The sequence below is a fragment of the Macrotis lagotis genome, chromosome X (genome assembly GCF_037893015.1).
Source record: "Macrotis lagotis isolate mMagLag1 chromosome X, bilby.v1.9.chrom.fasta, whole genome shotgun sequence".
NCBI classification, from domain to species: domain Eukaryota; kingdom Metazoa; phylum Chordata; class Mammalia; order Peramelemorphia; family Peramelidae; genus Macrotis; species Macrotis lagotis.
In genome coordinates, this window is record NC_133666.1 from 410765793 (window position 1) to 410787141 (window position 21349).

Below are 21349 nucleotides of genomic sequence, written 5' to 3' on the forward strand. Positions count from 1 at the left end.
ACTTTGTTTACTAGTAACTATTACTTTTTACATTGTAAATAAAATGGTAACTAGTTAAAAGACTTCTTTTTGATTTATCAGAATTAACTATTCATATGCAAAATACTATTTTTGCAGATGTAGCCAGTGAAAAGCAGAGAAGACTTCTGTATAATTTAGAAATGGAACAAATGGCTAAGACAGCTAAAGCTCTCATGGAAGCAGTAAGCCACGTTCAGGCACCTTTTACCAGTGCAACTCATCTGGAACATGTGAGACCTATGTTCAAGGTGAGAATTGCTAGTGATTTTTGGTAATAAGATACATTTTTATGTTATTTTAATGCTTTGATTGGTAATCTGGAATAATGAATAAATTGGCACTTGGTAGACAGTAGTTAATAGACTAGTGATTCAGAATGTATTTTCTTTCACTTATATTTTTGTCCCATATTCTACAACTTAGATAAACCCTTTACATCCTTTGTTTTCTTAAAGGAAGTTTTTGTTTATTTTTATGCCTTCTTTCTTGGATTATTTTTTTTGTCCAAGTTTAGGAATTCCTTGGTACCTAAGGAAAGGAATATGTTTTTTTCAAAAATTCTTTCAGTAAAAAAAAAAAAACCAGTTAACTTTAACACATAAATGGTTAAGTACCTTCAATTGGAGAAACCTTTGATCATTATCCTAAAAGTATATTCTTATTTTCTATGAAAATTTCTGCTACTGAATACCCCATGACAGGAATCTTTACTTTATACTTTCTTATGGGCTCCTTCAAAGTGGTTTACCTTCTCACTTTGCCAATTTTTCTTAGGCATCATTTAAAGAGCTTTCTCTTCAGACAGTGAGGCAACTATGGCCTAATGGAAAGTGTTAGACTTGGATTCTGCTTCCAACCCTTATTAAATAACTGTGTGACAGAGCAGATCACTTAATGTCTCTAAACTCTTCCAATGGGGATACTACTATCTATTCCACAGGCTTGTTTTGAGAATCAAATGAGAACATATATATGATCAAAGTACCTTTTAAATGTCTGTTCTTATTTTTATTCCCATGAACTTTAACATTTTCATTCAGCAAACTGTCTTACGTTAGTAATTAGAATCAAATACTTAACTTTTCTTCTTTTACCTACCTGTAGTGGAGGAAGCATTGACTTTAGAATCATAATCCTTAGGTTAGGTTTGATTCTCACCTGATAAAACTCATCTATATTATCCTGGGCAAGTCACAGATCTTCTGAGCTTTTGTGTCCTCTTCTCTAAAATAAAGACAATAAGATCTGCTTACCATATAGGGCTATTGTGATTTAGAAAACAAAGCAAAATAAAAACCATTTCTCTTTAAAGCATTATATAAATGCAAACTATTACACAAAAATGAAGTGGAGATATACTTGAATTCTAAGCACTTGTTTCCCACTTCTAGACTAAAATTCTCTGTTGACTTTCACTGATCTTATGGTAGATTTGATCTTTTCTAAGTTAATTTTTTCAATATATGAGGGAACAAGAACAAAATTTTATTCAGGGAGCAAGTTTAAGAGGAAGAAGATAATGTAGGAACTAAAAGTACAAAATGATTGAAAGACATAAAACTAATACTTGGACATTTGGGATTTGTAGGAGATGAAAAAATCAATGTGATACTTTGGAGGTATGGGCAGTCATTTGTTAGAAAAGATTTTACTTCTTTGTACATCAGCCATTAATGTTTTGCTTGGAGTTAATTTTTTTAGCTGTTATAATTAAAATGTTTAAGTACTTCACTCACTAGTCTTGAAAATAGATTTCTTAACCCTTCTACCTCTGACTTTACCCCCTAATTTTCTGAAACAGCCTGTCAGAACTCATTTTGTCTTGAATTTCATTTTCCTAATATAGTGTCTAAATTTAAAATTTTTATTTTCTTTTATTCAGAATTCATTTTAGAGTTCCTAAGATATTTTTATGAAAATCAGTGTATTTCCATCATATAGTAATGGATATATATATATATATATATATATGTGTGTGTGTGTGTGTGTGTGTGTGTGTGTGTGTGTGTGTATATATACAGATTAAATTCTCAAAATATATTATACTTTTTAATTTTTCTAGTTGGCTTGGACACCTTTTTTGGCTGCATTTAGTGTGGGCCTACAAGATTGTGATGACACTGAAGTAGCTTCTCTTTGTCTGGAAGGAATACGATGCGCAATCAGAATTGCTTGCATTTTCAGCATTCAGGTAACAGAATATTTGGGGGCTTTATACTTTTTTTATGTTTTTTGGCCTGAAAAACAATATTTATCATTAATGTAGCATTTAAATTCAAAACTTCTTCTTTATCTATCTTATTTGAAATGTTTTCTAAGTATTTACTGCCTACATGATATGAATATTTTATTTAAATGTGTCAAAAATTTTAACATTTACATTGTTTTCAAATTTGTCACTTCATAATTTGTGTGTGAACATAGCTTTCCTGTGTTAGAAACAAGCACTCTATGTCTTGTTTTAAAGTTATACTTTTATTCCTGTATCAAATATATATATGTGCATATATATATAATCTTAAAACACTTGTATGAATATGTACATATATTCCTTTACACACATACATAGTTGTATCCACTTAATCTTAGAGGTTATTTTTTTCATTAAGCTAAATAGTGGTCTTTCCTTATTTTTTCTTTCTGTCACCCAAAGCTTGAAAGAGATGCATATGTCCAGGCACTAGCAAGATTCACTTTGCTCACAGTGAGTTCAGGAATTACTGAAATGAAACAGAAGAACATTGATACAATAAAGACCCTCATCACAGTGGCTCATACAGATGGAAATTATTTGGGAAATTCATGGCATGAGGTATAATTAGCTTGTTACATTTATAATGCATTTTTGTGTTTTGAGTTGTTCTGATGTTAAAGAAACAGTGAATATAATGGAAGTACTTTGAGGGGAATTTATTTTATTTGCAATAAATATGAAGTAATATAAAGTTGCAGTTTTTTATAGTGTGGATTTACCTTTAAAAAAAATCACTGCTACTCCCATTTCAACTCCTTTCAGGAAATCAGTTTGTTGTTTCTTTGTTTATTATTAAGATTCTGAAATGCATCAGTCAACTGGAACTGGCACAGCTAATAGGAACTGGAGTAAAACCACGCTACATCTCTGGCACTGTTCGAGGCAGAGAAGGCTCTTTCAGTGGAACAAAGGATCAGGCTCCAGATGAGTTTGTGGGTTTGGGACTTGGTAAGAATTTTCTAACTAGTTTTTGGGTATTTTTATGAAATTGAAATGTGTTTTTCATTTTCTAGTAAGATTTACTTTCCATGGCTTTTTTATTTACTGAAATTTCATTTTATTTTTCCAGTTACCTGCTATCATAGTTTTTCAACACTGATCCATTTACAAATTTATGAGTTACACATTTTTTTTACCACTCTCCCTTCCTGCCCCCCTTGCCATGGTGGCAGACAGTCTGGTAAAAGTTGTACACATAGATTTGCGTTTAACTTATTTACATATTAGTCATTTTGTGTAAGAGAAATTACAAATTACAAATTACAAAAAATCATGAAATAGGAAGGGAAAACATTTTCTCTAGCTTTAAAATATTGCCATATCTTTCTTGTGCAATGAATGAGAATTACTTAAAAGGGGGAAAGCACTCAGACCAGCTCTCAGTCATGGTAATAACCCTGGCCATTGCTGCTGTCAGGCCTAGACATAGGCCTTTCCATTTTTCATCTGGAGGAACAATAGAGGTTGGGAATAAAAGATTTGAGTGACGAGCAGTTTGAATTACATAAGAACATGGAGTCCTGTCAGGAGGGAGAAGGAAGCCCAAGAAATTTTGTTGCCAAGATGGAAGAGAGCAGGTCTGAAACTGAGGGAAAATTGTTTTTAAGGTCTGGCAACTTATTTAATATATGGGGATGTTTACTTTATACCATTTTGAATCGTAATTTTGTTTCTTGGGAATTTTCCCTAATTGTTCATTACCAAAAAAATCCTAGAAAACTCAAGTGGAATTTGTGTTGCTTCAACAAAGGAATAGAGACCAAAACTGCATTCTTGATCCAAGGTTGGGTTTGCAGTGGATAATTCTTAGTAAGCTATATATCCATTTGTGGCTGTAAGAAAACAAGTGGATCTGAGAGCCCTTGGAAATTGAGCTCAAATTCTTAAAAGCCACAGTAACTGGCATGTAAAACCTAAGAATTCCACCATAAGAGTCATGTGCCAGCAGTTTGGTGAATAGAAAGAAAATCCAAAGCCATCTTTGTGGAGAACTCAAAATCCATTCTAGAGCAAGAAGAAGGTTTTAGCTGGTAGTCAGAGCTCTAGCAAAATGTAGATAGAACAACCATAGGAGGTCCAAAAAGAGTATAGATATTCAAATTAATTCAGACTATAAGCATATGGACTTTTTCAGACATAACAGTCTAGTTCATGAATCTATGATTTCATCAATGTAGGATCTCCTTCTACCAGGACAAACTCTAATCTACCTTAGTAGATGACCTTTGTAATTGATTTGCCTGAAAAAATTCATCTTCCCTTGGCCAAAATTTACTAATACATCTCTTCATATTTAGTTAGGTTTTTGGATAACATGCATGGTTTCTCCCTATACTTGGTCTTTTTCATCTTTTTGCTTAGCCTTCAAGAACACTTTGTTGAGACTTCAGAACAAATAGATCAAAGGATATTTGGGAAGATTACTCATAAACAATAAGACATTTTGAAGGGACATTTTCAAGGACAATTATTCTCTATGTAATATATTCTCTATATAATGTAATAGGAAATATTGTATTCTACATAATATAATAATGATAGTAGCTTGAATTTATATATAACTTTAAGGCTTGCAAAGCACTTTCTTCACAACAATCCTGTGAGCTCAGCAGTACCCATGATCACACAACTAATGTGTTGGGAGCAGCAAGTTTCAAATCTAAAGTCTCCTAATTTCAGGTCCATAATTCTATTCCCTATGCCATACTGCTTCCAAAGAGATCTGGAAACTGATCCAGCCACAACTAAATACAGTATGGGCAGAAAAGCCAACTCTAGAGTGAAGATCAGTACCTGCCCCAAAAAGGACCCCAGAACAACATTGCAAGGATCAGGTGACTATTTCAATGCAGAACTGCCAGTAGTAGGCTTTTTGTCACTAAAGGCTAAATAATAGGATCAAATTAGTCAATGACTCCAAAATCCTTTTTGGGAATAGTTTTTGGTTTTTTTGATTGTTATTTTATTTTTCAATTACATATTATGGAAATTTTTCAACATTCTTCCTCTTGGATATTTGTTACTCATTTTTCTACCACTGCCATTCCCCTCAGTGATGAAGAATCTGGTAAAAGTTGTACATGTACTTTTGTGTTTAAACATACTTACATATTAGACATTTTGTATTTGAGGAATTAGGATGAAGGCAAAATAAAGTAAACTCTGGGATAGGAAGAAAAAACATAAGAAGTTTTTAAAAAGTAAATGTAGTATCCATCTAGATTCTATGTATTGTTTGTTTCTCCTCGGGATGTGAATGAATGTCCATAACAGGTCCCCCTAGAGTTGTCCTAGATCTCTGAACTGCTAAGAGGAGCTGCATCCATCATAGCTGATCAACACAATATTGTTGATGTATGCAGTGTTCTCTTGGTTCTGTTCCTTTCAATCAGCATCAGTTCCTGTAATTCTTTCCATGCTTCTCTAAAGTCTGACCATTCATGGTTTCTTATAACACAATAGTATTCCATAACATTCATATACTATAACTTGTTCAGCCATTCCCCAGTTGATGGGCATCCCCCCAATTCCCTATCCTTTGCCATTACAAAAAGAGTTGCTATAAATATTTTTAAACATGTGGAACTTTTCTTATTTTTTATGATTTCTTTTGGATATAGACCTAGGTTTGTTATTGCTAGGTCAAAGGGTATGATCAGTTTTGTTGCTCTTTGGGCATACTTTCAGATGGGATAGTTTTGACCATGGTAAAGAGGAACTTGCCATGTTATGGGAAAGAGTTCAAAGATGATAAAGCTAGAGCTTGAAAGCACCTTAATAGTCATTTTACAGATGAGAAAACCAAGGCCCAGCGAGATTAAATTACTTTTTTAAGCTCAAATTCTGCTTTCTTTGTTTCAGGGCATAACCCTCTGCAATGAGTAGAGATTGCAAATAGGAAAATTTATAATATAAGGAAAAACTTCCTTATAATTAATTGTTCAAGGATGGGATTAAGTGGGTTCTCCTCATCCCCTATTAGTGGTGTTTAAACAAAGGGTAGATGACTACTTGTCAGGGATTTTATAGGGGGGCAGAATTCTCATTTAGAAATGAGCTGAATTAGTTGTTCTTTAAGGTACTTCCTCTGCAACTCTGAAACTCCCTAACTATATCCATAGTATTTTGCTGGCACTATAAAAGTTAAATAAAAGTATGAGAAAATGATGTAAAAAAGCCATGGAAGAGAATGTTAAGAGAGAAATATGAAAAGATAGAACAGTGCAAAATTTTGGGGGGTCTTGAGAGTAAGAATAAGAAATTTGAATTAGAATTCCATCTATAGGCCCCAGGGATAATTGAGAGAGAAAGAGAGTGAGCATTACATAAGAGTACCTTATTAAGAAGAGTTATCTGATAAGAATACAGGATGTTGGAGAGGGATGAAATGAGGCAAGGAGACTAAGATGTAAAGTGTTGGGTCCAAACAATAGTAGAAATGGAAATCAGTCAATGACTTCTTAATTCACCTAGTATTTTTTATACTTGATGAGGCTCGATGAGGTCAAAGGAAGGAGAAATCAAGAATAAATCTTAGGATTATGAGTATGAACTGTGGTACCTATTTCCCTATAAAAATAGGGAAAATTTTTTTTAAGTGAAAATTTCAATTTTAAATATGTTAAATTTAAGTGAAAATAGGACATCTAATGGGAGTAGCAGACTACAATTAAACTGGGAAGTCAGGGTTAGAGATACAGACTTGGAAATCATTTTTATGAAGTTGATAATTGAACCTGTGAGTCTGGGTAAATGCTTTTCTAAATAAATATAGTATATACTAAATAATTTGAGACTAATTTTTATTAGATTACTGGGTTTGTATTTCAATTTGTTTAGATTTTATGATCCTTAATAGTCACATTTTATATCTCCTGTAAACCATTTTTATATTTGTAGAAACTATATAAAAGAAAAATTAATCTAGACATTTATCAGTTATAATTATGTCTTTACTGAATTGTCTATGCTCATTTCCTCAGAAAAAGCTGAACAGACTTCTCACTTTATTTTTATGGTAGTTGGAGGAAATGTGGACTGGAAGCAGATAGCAAGTATCCAGGAATCCATTGGAGAAACTAGCTCGCAAAGTGTTGTTGTTGCTGTTGATAGGTAAGATACTCGTTTCATTTCCTTTTCAGTTCATCACTATTTGAACAACTTAAAATAGCAAATAGTGTTATTATAAGATTTAGGTAGTTAGAGGAATTTCTAGAATTACTTTTAACTTAGTATTCCAGATTGGTGTCTCAGTGTGGCTGTGTACATACATATGATTAGTAATTTATACTAATTTTAGAAGAGTAGGAACAAGTAAATTATTGGATCTTAAATTGAAGCTTTAGTAAGAAAACAAGTGAAAGAAAAAGATACATTTCTTATATAAAGTATTTTTTTACCTTATTTCTTTAGAAGCATTTTCTTGACTTTATCTATAGATATACCCTTTACATCCTTATACCATTGTGTTAACATTTATACACGTTTTTTTTCTTTTCCTCTCGCCTTAGTACTACTCTCCTTTGAAGATTTTGTTTTAAAAGTCCTTCACTTTCCTCCTTAACTTCTTTCTTTTAGCAGTTTTATCTACTCCTAGCTTCAATTCCCATCACTGGATAAAATTCTGTTTAGCACTACTAATCCCTCCTCCTGAATATCAGTCCTACGTTCTTAACTACCTTTTGGATAATTGTTAGATAGTTCTTCCTGAACATGTTATGGACGCATCCAAAACTTAATCATCATCTTGTGCCCAAATTATGCCTTTCATCCCAGCTTCTTTTTTAAGACTACTACCATTATCCTCCTTACCCCTGCTCAGAATCTTGACATCCTTGATTCTTCCTCCTTATTCACTTCCAATAATTTGCCAAGCCTTGTCAAGTCTCTTCTGTCTCTTCCTCTAGATATGTACCACCTGCCATTGCCTACCCCTACACAAAACTTTATTGTCTCTTTCCTTAAAAATTATTAGTCTCTCTGCTTCTCCTCTCTAATGTATCTTTCACTAAATTAACCTTAATGCGTCAGCATTTCCTATGCATTATTGTCACTCCCTACTCCAAAAACTTTCAATGATTCCCCATTCAGGCTCATTTATGATATGGCTCCAGTCTTATTTATTCCAGTTTTATTTCATCCTTTTCCCTTTTATGCATTCCATTTGAACTAGATCACTAGCTATTCTTTGAATGTTTTCTTCCTTTTGCTCTTATACAGTAACTCTGATTTTTTAGAATATGAACACATTTATTTCAATCACCACATTACTGAAACCCCCCTCTTTAAGATCTAACTTAAGTGACACTTCTTGCCGTTATCTTTGCACAACCGAAAATGCTTCATATCCCTTCAAATTCATCGTGACATCTTGTATATTCCTTTGCCCTTGTAGCATTCTGATTTGTTTCATTATTCTTTGTTACCACATCTTATCCCCACAATTATGTATTTGTCCTTTCCCCATTAGATAGTAAGCTCCTTATGGGCAGGAACTTTTCATCTTTGTATCCATCAGACTTGAAATAATGACAGTACTTCTAATAAAAATGTTTTTAATTGAATTTTTCTCTTAGTGTGAACAGAGTTAAAACTTAGAGCTTGACTGTAAATCCAAACCATTTCAGAAGTATTTAAAACCTTAAAAGATAATTGGTCCCCCCATTTTTGCCTCTGTATTGACCGCAAACTCATTTTGTCATTTTATATGTTTAAGATTTATAAGGCATTTTTCTTGAAACAACTCTAAAATAGTATAATGTCTTCAGTAAAATATAATTTCCTCAATAAGGAAAATGAGACTCAGTGACTTCACTATGATGACATTATCTATAAGTTTGTTTTAAGACTTTTATCCATTATCCATGAAAAATTACCTTAAATTCTAATGATCCTTTTCTAGGCTTCAGATACAATACTGAAAAACAAGTGATTTCTCAAAGGGGAGAATTTCATAGTTATGGACTATCTTATAAAGAATAAAAGCTAATAAGCATTTATGAAAAATGACTTAACTCATGTTTTTGTTTCATATAAAATAATTGTTAGTTTCTCATCTAATTAAAGAGTCAGAAAAGTCCAAGCTTTTAAAAATAATCATGGATTTTTTTCCTTCTTCACTCTCCTGACCTCTGACCAGAATATTTACAGGGTCTACAAGACTTGATGGAAATGCTATCGGTAAGTAAATAAGCCTACTGTCACACTTAGAGATTGACCTTTTGACTAAAAAGTTAAAGATCAAATTAACCATTTCATTCTGTTTTTGCTTTTCAGTGGATTTTGTCCGTTGGCTTTGTGCTGTATCTATGGATGAATTGCTTTCTACTACACATCCTCGCATGTTTAGTTTGCAGAAGATAGTGGAAATATCTTATTATAATATGGGAAGAATAAGATTACAGTGGTCTAGAATTTGGGAAGTCATTGGAGACCATTTTAATAAGGTATTTGATAAATTATTAAACTCATTCATAAATTTCTCTGTTACTTCATTGTAGCATAGAAGGAACTTATTTCTTGGAGGTTATGTTATACCAACAGAATAGTGACTTTAAGACATTCTACTAAACTCTAAAGGCTTTTAGAATGTGCAGCATTCACTTCTATAAGTTTAGGAATATTCAGTTTCCAGAAGTTAAATCATAAAGTGATTTTTTTTTTTTTTGGCTACAGTATTGCATGAAACAAAATGACCCTGGTTCTGTGGGCTTCCACTACTAGCAGTTTGTTTTTTAAATTCTAAAATGAAGATGTAGTAATAGATAGCATCTGATGCTCCTTTCAGCTTTACCTCCATAATCCTGTTACATGATAAAAGTGATAGAAAATGGGACAAAGGATTCTGAGAATAAAACAATTCTTAGACCTTCCACAGACACTAACTATTGTCACTCTCAACTTACAGTATTTGTTCAGAGACCAACAAGGAAATGAACCATGTCTATATTCATTTATTCAATCAAACAACAAATAGTCATTAAGTACCTGCTATATGTTAGGCATTGTGCTACATACTGGGTTTGTAAATACAAAGAATGGACCAATTCCTGCTGCTCTGAACAAGCAGGTATTCTTATTAGGGGAGAGAGAGAGAGAGAGAGAGAGAGAGAGAGAAAGAGAGAGAGAGAGAGAAAGTGAGTCTGTGTATGTGCATATATGTATAACTGAGGAGAAAATATGTGTAAATATATACATACACACAAAAAATGTAAAATTACATTCAAAATAAATACAGATATGGACAGTGTGGTTAAATAGAAGGTAGTGAGAAAGGGAAAATGCCTATTAGTTGGCACAGTGAATAGAGTGCCAGGCCTGGAGTCAGGAAGACTCCCATTGGTCATATCTGACCAGTGGGGATTATGAACCTGGTCAAGTCACTTAACCCTGTTTGCCTCAGTTTCTTCATCTGTAACATGATCTAGAAAAGAACATTTCAAACCATTCCAGTTATCTGCCCAAAAGGGGTCACAAAGAGGTGGACAGAACTGAACAAGGGAAAATGATATCATTTAGAGGAATTAAGAAAGACTTTATGTAAAAGGTATGTTTGAACTGTTTCTTAAAGGAAGATTTTCTTGAAGTGGAAGTATGGAATGAATACATTCCTGGACTGGATGCAAGACAGCCATCAGTATATACTTTTAGTTGTTAATTCTTTCCTTCATTAGAATAATAGTACAAGTCGGAATCCTTTTGTGAAAAACAGAAAAGGATAGTTTGGCAGAACTGCAGAATGGAAAGGGAAGTGCTGCTCAGTAAGACATGACAGACAGATAGGTATAAAGCTGGGAAAAACTTTAGAAGCCAGTAGTCAGACAGCAAGGATTAATCAATCATCTACTTGTAGATAGATGTTCTGTATAAAGAATGAAAAATCACTTCTTGCATTTAATTTTTGTTCCAGGAAATATATTAAAATGTCAACAAACATTTATTAAATGCCTTCTATGTGCCAGAAGCTGTATTAAGTGCTAGAAATACAAAGAAAGGCAAAAGAGAATCTCTACCCTCAAGGAGCTTTTAATCTAAGGGAATGAAACAATTTATGAACAACTTGTGCTAGAAAGCTATATTCAGAATAAATAGGAAATAAATAATCTATAGAGGAAAGGCACTAGAATTAAACATTGGGAATGACTTCTTATGGGAAATGAGATTTTAGCTAGGAATCGAAACTGAGCAAGCCAGTTTGCAGAGATGAGGGAGAGCTTTCCAGGCATGGGGATAACCAGTGACAATGCCCAGAGCCAGCAGATGGAGTGTCTTATTCAAGGAATAGTGAAGACAATATCACTGAATCAGTGAATGGGGAGACACTGGGTAATAAAATGTACCAAATGGATTATTTTATATTTGGTCTTGGACATGATAAGGAGTCGATGGAATTTATTGAATAGAGGGTTGAAGTGGTCAGACCTGTGCTTTAGGAAAGTCATGTTGGTGAATGGACTAGAGTAGGGAGTAATTTGTGACAGACAGACCCCACCAGTTGACTTTTTCTATAGTCTAGATATGAAGAAATGAAGATTTTGTATTGGGGTGTTAGTAGTAACAGAGGAGAGAATGAATATAATTGAGATATACTATATAAGTTGAAATCCACATTTGAGGGGCTAAGACAGTAAGTAAGCAAGGATTATGGATAGGGGAAGGTATGGACTATCTGTCAGACATGGTGCTATTGACAATATTAATGTCATTAGATCCTCTCAACAGCCTTGAGAAATAGGTGTTATTATTATTCCCATTTTACAGTTGAGAAAATTGAGGCAAACAAGTTAAATAACTTGTCTAGTGTCACATATCTATTAAGTGTCTGAGGCTGTATTTGAATTTAATGTTATATTCACTGAAACATGAAGCTGCCTCAGAATGACACCCAGGTTATAGGAGCTCAAGAGCTTAAAAGGATGGTATGATTCTTGTTTTGTTTTGATTTTTGCAGGGCCAGTGGGGTTAAGTGACTTGCCCAAAGTCACATATCTAAGTAATTATTAAATGACTGAGGTCACATTTGAACTCAGATCCTCCTGACTCCCGGGTCTGGTGCTCTACTTTGCCACTTAGCTAACCTGGTGGTATTACTCTTGATCATAATAAGGAAGTTTGGAAGGGGGAAATCTTTTGGGGTAGGGAACAATGAATTCACTTTTGAATTCAAATTTATGTCAATTATGTCAAATTTAAACTATTTTTAGGAAATCCAATTTGAGGTGTCTAATAGACATTTGAAGATGTAAAACAGTAATTCAACAGAGAGGTTATGGCTGGATAAGTTAATTTGAGAATCACTAGTGAAGAAATAATCATTGAATCCAGAGGACCTTATAAAATCACCAAATCCTATTGTATATTACATAAATGAATAATACCTAAAGGAGTTGAACATAGGGTAGTTTGAGAGGGATGTTATCTTGGGGTGAACAGGAAAGTAGATGGTGTTTCAGCTGGATCTTGAAGCGAGAGGGACTCCAATTAGGCAGAGGGGATGAATTCCAGTCATATGGGACAACCAGGGAAAAGATACAGAGACAAGAGGTAGAATATCATGGGACCAGAGAGAAAACCAGCTTGACTAGATCACAGAGTACAAGACAGGAGAAGTTGTGTAGGGTTTAAAAAACTAAAAAAGGAGAATATGTCTTTTAAGACACTAAGGAGTCATTGAAGTATATTGAGTAGGAAAGTGACTTGGTCAGATCTATATTTAAAGCAAATCAAATTTGTTAGTTATATAGGATGGAATAGAGTCAGAAAAGATAAGCTAGGGAGACTGCTTGGGAAGCTGTAATAATCTAGGTGAGAGATGATGAGGTCCTGATCTAAGTAAGGCTAAGTGGCTGTGCTAGTAGAGAGAAATGGTCAGTAGATTTAGCAAATTTTAGCTGTTTAAATATGTGAGGTGAAAGAGAATATGGGTTCCAAGTTAATGCCAATATTATGAACCTGAAAGACTGGAAGGATGCTACAGCCTTGGACAGAAATAGGAATGAGGGTTGAAATGGGGAGAAAAGAATTGTAATTTTGGACATATTGTATTTGACATATACCCAGAATATTCTTGCTTTAAATGAGAACAGAGAATACAAGGCAGCTGCAATTAAGTGAAAAAGACAGATACAGGATCACCTTAGGAAAGCAAATGAGATAATTACCATAGTTGATTTAATTATTTATCCCAAAATAACAAATATCACTTATCCTATGAAATGATCATCACATTTTGAAGTTCTCATGGGATCTATAAGCAAACAGATTACAGTAGGATTGTTGTAGAGGATGAAGATATTAAAAAAATTCTAAGAACTTTAAAAGATTGTCCAAAATACATCAATCTCTGCCTTAAAATTCAGCAACTCTAGTACAAAAGTGGTCACAGGAAAAGATGGCAAAAACTATATTTGAAAGTAAGATTTAGGCTTATAGCTTAAAGACTTTTACAGTACATCCCTATATTACATTTTTATGCACGGAATTAGAAGGCACTGGACCTGGAATACAAAAACAAAATGAGATTGATTATATATTAAAGTAGGAAACATCTTGTAATTAATGAGTATGGTTTTTAACTGCTATCTTTGTGTAGTTAGGTTATTGACAGCTTGAGCAAAGGTAAAAATCAATACAAAAGTAGAAAGGATGAGGAAATAAACTTTTATCTCAGACGTGATATGTCTAAAGGAAAAAATAGAAGTGAACAAAAGTAAAATTATTGTTCCTGGATATCACTATTTTAAAGTATTTTTACAGAATGATAGCATTGAGAGTTGGAAAGGACTGCAGTGGCTTTCTAGTACACCCCATACTAAAGGGACTTTCCTTCATTAATGTACTTCACAGGCAATCTTCAGTCCTCTACTTGGAGACTTTCAAGGAGGGGAAACCCACCACCTCTCCTAACAGCCCATTCCACTTTTGGACAGCTCTAATTTTTGTGAGTTTTCATAACAAACTTAAATTGTCCTTTTTGCAGTTTCCAACTATGTAATAGAAACAGTTACTGCAGTAAGAAGAGGACAAGAAGTCATGAACTGCCTCATGCATCAGGCTTACCTTCAGTTTGAGAAGACATAGTAGCTTCAAAGCATTTTAGAATACAAACTCACTGGCAAAAGATTTTCAGTGGAAGAGGATGAGCAGTTGCAAACATCACTTTTTTTAAACATGATACTTAGTTAATAGGAAAAATGGTTTTGCAGAAGAATTCAACTGTGACTTAGCATCACATCTGAATCGCATGTAGAAATGAACCTATTGGAAAAACAACAAACACCTGTTAAAATGGTCAGCCATGCTGGAATATATTTTATGATCTTCACTGATAATGTATTGCTATTTTTGAAATCTACCATTTTCAACACATACCTTAAAAGTGGCAGAATGTCAAGTAAGGAAGGATGGCTTAATCTCAGTAAATGCTGAAGAAGAAATCTGATGGGGGCAACTTAATGTTAAAGGCACTTGCATGCATTCATTGATTTTTAAAGATACCTCAAAGAGAGGAAGATTATAAAAGAATAGGAAAAAATCATAAAAATAATACTTTACTTCTCTTTCACTTTAAAAAAAAAAGCAAAAAAGACCTAAATTTTATGCTATATAAGGTCAGCAAAAAAGGTTGATGTAATACATCAAAGTCAGAAGATAGATAAGACAGATCAACTGGCAGGAAGCCACACACATCACATTTTCCACACTCTTTCTTTGTTAGAAATATAGTCTTAATACTTAAACCTGTGAGAAATAGAGCAGAAAAAGAGAAATGTAATATCTCTAATGAATATTGATACAAAAAAATTAAAAACAACATATTAAAAACCAATTGTGCACTTTGAACAAGTCAGATTTATACTGATTTGTTCAGTATAACAGAAATTCAAAAAAAGTAAAAAACTATACTGACAAGAAAAATAATATCATTTTATCAATAAACATAGAAAAGACAACAAGATTTAACACACATGGCTATTTTGGGTTTTTTTTTTAACAACACTAAAAGGTATAGGAATTAATGGAGCTTTTCATAATATGGTAAGTAACATTTAAACAAAGAGCCAGTATTTTATATAATGAAGCAAGACTAAAGACCTTTCTTGCAAGACCAGGAACAAAGTTCATTATCATTAGTGCTGTTTCATATAGTGCTGAAAAATACAAGCTATAGCAATAAAGCAAAAAATTAGTATAGGCAAAGGGGAAACCATTATCTCCTTTTAAAATTTTATATATTTAAGGCAATGGGGTTAAATGACTTGTCCAAGATCAAACAGCTGGGCAATTATTAAGAGTCTAAGGCTGGATTTGAACTCCTGACTCCAGGGCAAGTGCTCTATCCATCATGCCACCTAGCTGCCCCCATTCTCTGTTTTTGAAGATCATGTGATGGTGTACTTAGAAAATCTTAGTGAGTAAACTCAAATTACTTAAAATGATGAATAATGCTATCCTGTCCTTTAGATTATGTCCAGTGTCTTGTTTGTATATAGTTCTTTGCATATTCTTTCTTTCCCTTCCATTAGATAGTAAACTCTTTTAGAGCAGCAATTGTTTTTGCCTTTCTATGTAACCCCAGAAAATGACCAAGCCTGGCATGTAGCTGGCACCTAATGTTTTTTGACTAGTTGACATGACTGAAAAAGAAGTATCACTCATGTAGCAACTAATTTTATGTACTGGTATCCACAGTGAAGGGGTATGAGGTGAATCTTCTGTGGAAGATTTATGTAAAAATTGGTATTTATATAAAGCTATGGCTATTTTGCAGTCTATACCAGTTTTAAAAAATACACTAAGACCCACTGAAGCATCTTAATAGCTCTTATTTATAATGGTTTGGCCTTTGTATATATAATCCATGTTTATTATTTGTTGAAATATTGCTATGTAATATTATAATAGATTTTTTAAAATTTAATCTTAAATAAGATTTCATATAATTATCTTCAAATCTGTTTTGAACAATCCAAACCATACCTGTTTTTTTAATTGCAATAATTAGCAATAGTTAGACTTATAGAAGAAATATAAGTTCTATTATTTCCATCTGGTATTTTTCTAAAAATTATTTTCAAATTATGTTGGCCAAAATATATATAAAAATTAATTTTCATTTTTTAGTATCAATACTATATATCTGTTTTTGTCATGACAGGTTGGCTGCAACCCCAATGAAGATGTAGCTATTTTTGCAGTAGATTCCTTGAGGCAATTATCTATGAAGTTCTTAGAGAAAGGGGAGCTTGCAAATTTCCGATTTCAGAAGGATTTCTTACGACCATTTGAACATATAATGAAGAGAAATAGGTAATTATAACCACTTATCCCAAAGAAGTAAAAAAAAATGTGTTAATACTTTTTCATATCATTTTCGGGTTTTTTGGGGGTTTTTTTTTGTTTTTTTAGGGTTTTTTTTTTTTTGCTAGGCAATGGGGTTAAGTGGCTTGCCCAAGACCACACACCTAGGTAATTATTAAGTGTCTGAGACCAGATTTGAACCCAGGTACTCCTGACTCCAGGGCCGGTGCTTTATCCACTGCGCCACCTAGCCACCCCTCATATCATTTTCAAAAAGCATATTTCTTTTTACATTTTATCAGTAAACATCTTAACAATTATGTTATCTTTCAGGTCTCCCACCATTCGGGATATGGTTGTACGATGTATAGCACAAATGGTTAACTCTCAAGCTGCTAACATTCGCTCAGGCTGGAAAAATATCTTCTCGGTATTTCACCTAGCTGCCTCAGATCAGGATGAAAGTATTGTAGAACTTGCATTTCAAACAACAGGACATATTGTCAGTAAGTACTATTCTTACTCTATAAGAAAACCTTTATTGCAGAATTCTTTGTGCAGTTTTAAGACTTAATAGCTGAAATAGCTTGGACAAGGCATATGTTCCCTGTATATAAATATTGCACTATCATTTTCCAGAGTGTATTTTCTCATATAATTTGACCAGATTATTCATTTGAAAATAACAAGCACATGTTTAAAGATTCTTCATCAACTGGAAGAATTGCTGAAGTTTATCAGACCAGTTGGGCCTCCTAGCTTAGTGTTCTGTTTAATAATTATCCCTATAAAGGCACATTTTGGAAGCCACTATAGAAATTACTGTCTTTAAACAATGTAGTAATATGTTTTAAAACTTCTTTTACATTTTTATAAGAACCTCTGTGTTTTTCATCTTTAAATTTAACTTTACCAGTGTGAATTTGTGTATATAATTCTCTCTCTTGTTGAAGAGGTTTTTATTATATTTATACAAAAGCCTCACAGAATCTTGTTCAATTTATTTAATAATATGATTAACATTAATGTTAAGTTTTGCAAAACTCAGTGACTAATCAGCCATTTCTGAGTCACATGAGTATCATGATGGAGGACTAGACATTTTTCTCTGATTCTAGTGACCCCTTAAATATCCAAAACAGAAATCATGCACTAAAAATAAAAGAGCTTCAGCTGTCATGGATCTAGAAATATCCAAAAACCAACAAAAGGAGTTGAAAAAGGCAATCCATAGACTGACATTTACTGACCCTGAGTCAACCTCACCTCCCATACTACTGGCAGTGAGATGATACCTGCAGGATCACAGCACAGACTTAAAACAAATATATTCCTATACCTCAGTCCCACCTCTCATTTTACAGTGCCATGAGCTTCCCTAGGTACATGCTGCAGAAATTTTACCTGGTCACAACCCTCAGGAAGCCAGTCTTTTAAAAGAGCAGAAGGTTGCCAGCACCAGCACTGCAAAACATTGAGCTACTGGTACCATGCTAGAAAACTACAGAATTGAGGGAGCAGAACAAGACACCAAAACACGAGAGAGAGAGAGAGAGACAGAGACAGAGACAGAGACAGAGACAGAGCTCAGGAATCATACATTGCTGAGTGTAAGAGGAGGCTGAGATGCTCTGACTTAGTGATTCTCTTCTCTCCCCCCATCACTCCTTAATTTCATCACTCAAATTCTCATTGCTCCTTTCTACAAAAGAATCAAAGTACACCTATTTTTTTAAAATATGATGACATTTTAGCTGTTTGTGTAAAGTAAAAATTATCTTTTCAAATAATCAAAGTTATCTGTTTTATCTTTTAGAACTGCCTCTAATGTTATCAGGGATATATATATATCAGTGTCTGAGGCCAGATTTGAACTCAAGTACTCCTGACTCCAGAACCGGTACTCTATCCACTGCGCCACCTAGCCGGCCCTGAGATTATGTTTTTAAGGCTGATTTTGTACATTTTTGTTAGACTGTCATTAAAGAGTTTTTTCCTAAATCAAAACATTTTAAATAGATTAAATTCTAACTTAATTATTTTTAAAAAAAGTTTGTGGTATTAGTAAAGTAAATAAATACTTTGTAATATCTTTTTTCATTCAATTTTTAAAATTATCTGATTTTTTAAAAGCAAAATAAATCTAAGGGCTGTTTTGAGAGTATTTATTAAATATAAAATTTTGAAAAAAAATTTTTAAAGTAAACTTGTTATTTTCAGCTATTGGCTCTCATCTGGCTGCATCTCAATAGTTATTTTTTTCTTTCATTTGAATATAGTATCAATATTATTAAAAAATACTTAGTAAGTTAAGAAAAGCAATCCTTAGTACTGTATTTACATTTCAAATGTATTATTTAATCAAAATAATTTATAATTTTATTTTATAATCATGTTCTCATGTTATTCATTTTTCCCAAAAGGTCAGGTAAATGTTTATAAGTGTAGTAAGACTTTTTTTAATGACATTCATATAGAAACTCAAAAGGTATGTCATCAAAATTTTTATTTATTCTTATTTTTACACAAATGATGTTTTTTATCCATTACTAAAATATTCTTGTTTAAGAGTAAACATAATACCCCCTTCCTTCAAAAAAATATAGACCCACATGAGCAATAAAGTAAAGAGAAAAAATAATAATAATAATAATAATAATAATAATAATAATAAAAATAATAGTAGGTGCAGCCAGGTGGCACAGTGGACGGAGCACCAGCCCTGGAGCCAGGAGCACCTGAGTTCAAATCTAGCCCCAAACACTCAACAGTCACCCAGCTGTGTGACCCCAGGCAAGCCATCCCAACCCCTTTTCCCTGCAAAAGCCAAAAATTAAAAAAAGACCCCAAATAAAATATAATAATAATAACAACAACAACAACAATAATAATAAAATAGGTGCAGCCAGGTGGCACAGTGAACGGAACACCAGCCCTGGAGCCAGGAGCACCCAAGTTCAAATCTGGCCCCAGACACCCAACAATCACCCAGCTGCATGGCCCCAGGCCCATATGCCCTGCAAACCCCCCCCCCCTCCAAAAAATAAACAACAACAACAACAATAATAATAATAATGAATGTGCTACAGTCTGTGTTCCAACACCACCATCTCTGTCACAGGTGGATCACATTCTTTATGATAAGTCCCTCACAAAAGCTACTTCCATATTTTTCCACCATTGCTTTTCACAACTCCTTCCATTCATACTTCCCCACTATCATACAGTATATTTTCTCTCTCCTTTCATTCTGTCCCTCTTCTTAAATGTGCTGTGGGGAGCTGAGTGATGCAGCAGACAGATCCCCAGCCCTGGGGCCAAGAGGCCAGAGCCCACATGCCACCCCTTTGGCCCAGAATCCATCTGGCCCTATGGTCCCAGACAGGCCATCCAATCCCAGCCCCTTGAAAGAAGTAAAAAAGAAAATGTGTTATATCTGACCACTCTCCCCCCATGGTCCATCCTCTCTTCTGTCACTCACATTCCCCCCCTCCTTCTTACTCCAGATGTCTATGCCCCATTGAGTATATATGCTGTTTCCTCTCCTAGCCACCTCTGTTGAGAATGAAGGTTCCCTCATTCCCCCTTGCCTTCCCCCCTTCCATATCATTGCAATAGCTCATTGTAATAAAAAAAAATCTTATTATACGAAATATCTTAACCTATTCCACCTCTCCTTTTTCTTCCATTACATTTCCCTTTTAGCCATTGACTCCATTTTTACACTATATTATATCTTTAAATTCAGCTCTCTCCTGTGCTTCATCTATAAAACTTCCTTCTACCTGCTCTATTAAATGAGAAGGTTCATATGAGTATTATCAGTGTCATTTTTCTTCTATACAGGAATATATGCAGTTCATCATCATTAAGTCCCTCATATTTCCCCCTTCTCCACTCTCTATGCTTCACCTGAGTCCTGTATTTGAAGATCAAACCTTCTGTTCAGCTCTGGCCATTTCAACAGGAACATTTGAAATTCCCCGGATTCATTGAAAGTCCATCTTATTCCCTGGAAGAGGACATTCACTTTTGCTGGGTAGTTGATTCTCAGTTGCATTCCTACCTCCTTTGCCTTCCAGAATATTATATTCCAAGCCCTACGATCTTTTAAGGTAGTTGCTGCTAAGTCCCGTGTGAGCCTGACTGTAACTCCATGATATTTGAATTGTGTCCTTCTGGCTGCTTATAATATTTTCTCTTTGACTTGGGAGTTCTGGAATTTGGCTATAATATTCCTGGGGGTTGGTTTTTGGGGATCTCTTTCTCGGAGGGATTGGTGGATTCTCTCCATTTCTATTTTGCCCTCTGCTTCTAGGATATCAGGTGAGTTTTCCTGTAGTAATTCTTTGAAAATGATGTCAAGGCTCTTTTCCTGATCATGACTTTCAGGTATCCCAATAATTTTTAAATTATCTTTTCTGAATCTCTTTTCCATATCAGTTGTTTTTTTTCAATGAGATGTTTCACATTTTCTTCTAATTTTTCATTCTTTTGGTTTTAAAGTATTGTGTCTTGATTTCTCGTAAAATCAGCAGCCTCCCTTAGTTCTATTCTTTATCTGAAGGATTTGTTTTCCTCAGAGAGCTTTCTTATCTCTTTTTCCATCTGGCCAATTCTGCTTTTTAAAAACATTCTTCTCTTCAATAACTTTTTGAACTGTTTTATTCATTTGACCTAAGCTGGTTTTTTTGTGTTATTTTCTGAAGCATTTTTTTGGATCTCCTTGACTAGGCTGCTGACTTCATTTTCATGTTTTCCCTGCATCTCATTTCT

General features: G+C 33.8%; 1 protein-coding gene across 1 annotated transcript in view; it reads left to right on the plus strand.

The window, feature by feature from the left end:
- Window positions 1-21349, plus strand: part of ARFGEF1 (ARF guanine nucleotide exchange factor 1) — a 161964-nt gene that overhangs the window by 105688 nt on the left and 34927 nt on the right. Inside the window, exons 19-27 of the mRNA XM_074203275.1 lie at window positions 118-269; window positions 2084-2212; window positions 2675-2833; window positions 3073-3223; window positions 7297-7387; window positions 9414-9454; window positions 9551-9720; window positions 16431-16582; window positions 16907-17079. Of these exons, the coding sequence (XP_074059376.1) occupies window positions 118-269; window positions 2084-2212; window positions 2675-2833; window positions 3073-3223; window positions 7297-7387; window positions 9414-9454; window positions 9551-9720; window positions 16431-16582; window positions 16907-17079 (1218 nt within the window). The remainder of the gene's footprint in view (window positions 1-117; window positions 270-2083; window positions 2213-2674; window positions 2834-3072; window positions 3224-7296; window positions 7388-9413; window positions 9455-9550; window positions 9721-16430; window positions 16583-16906; window positions 17080-21349) is intronic.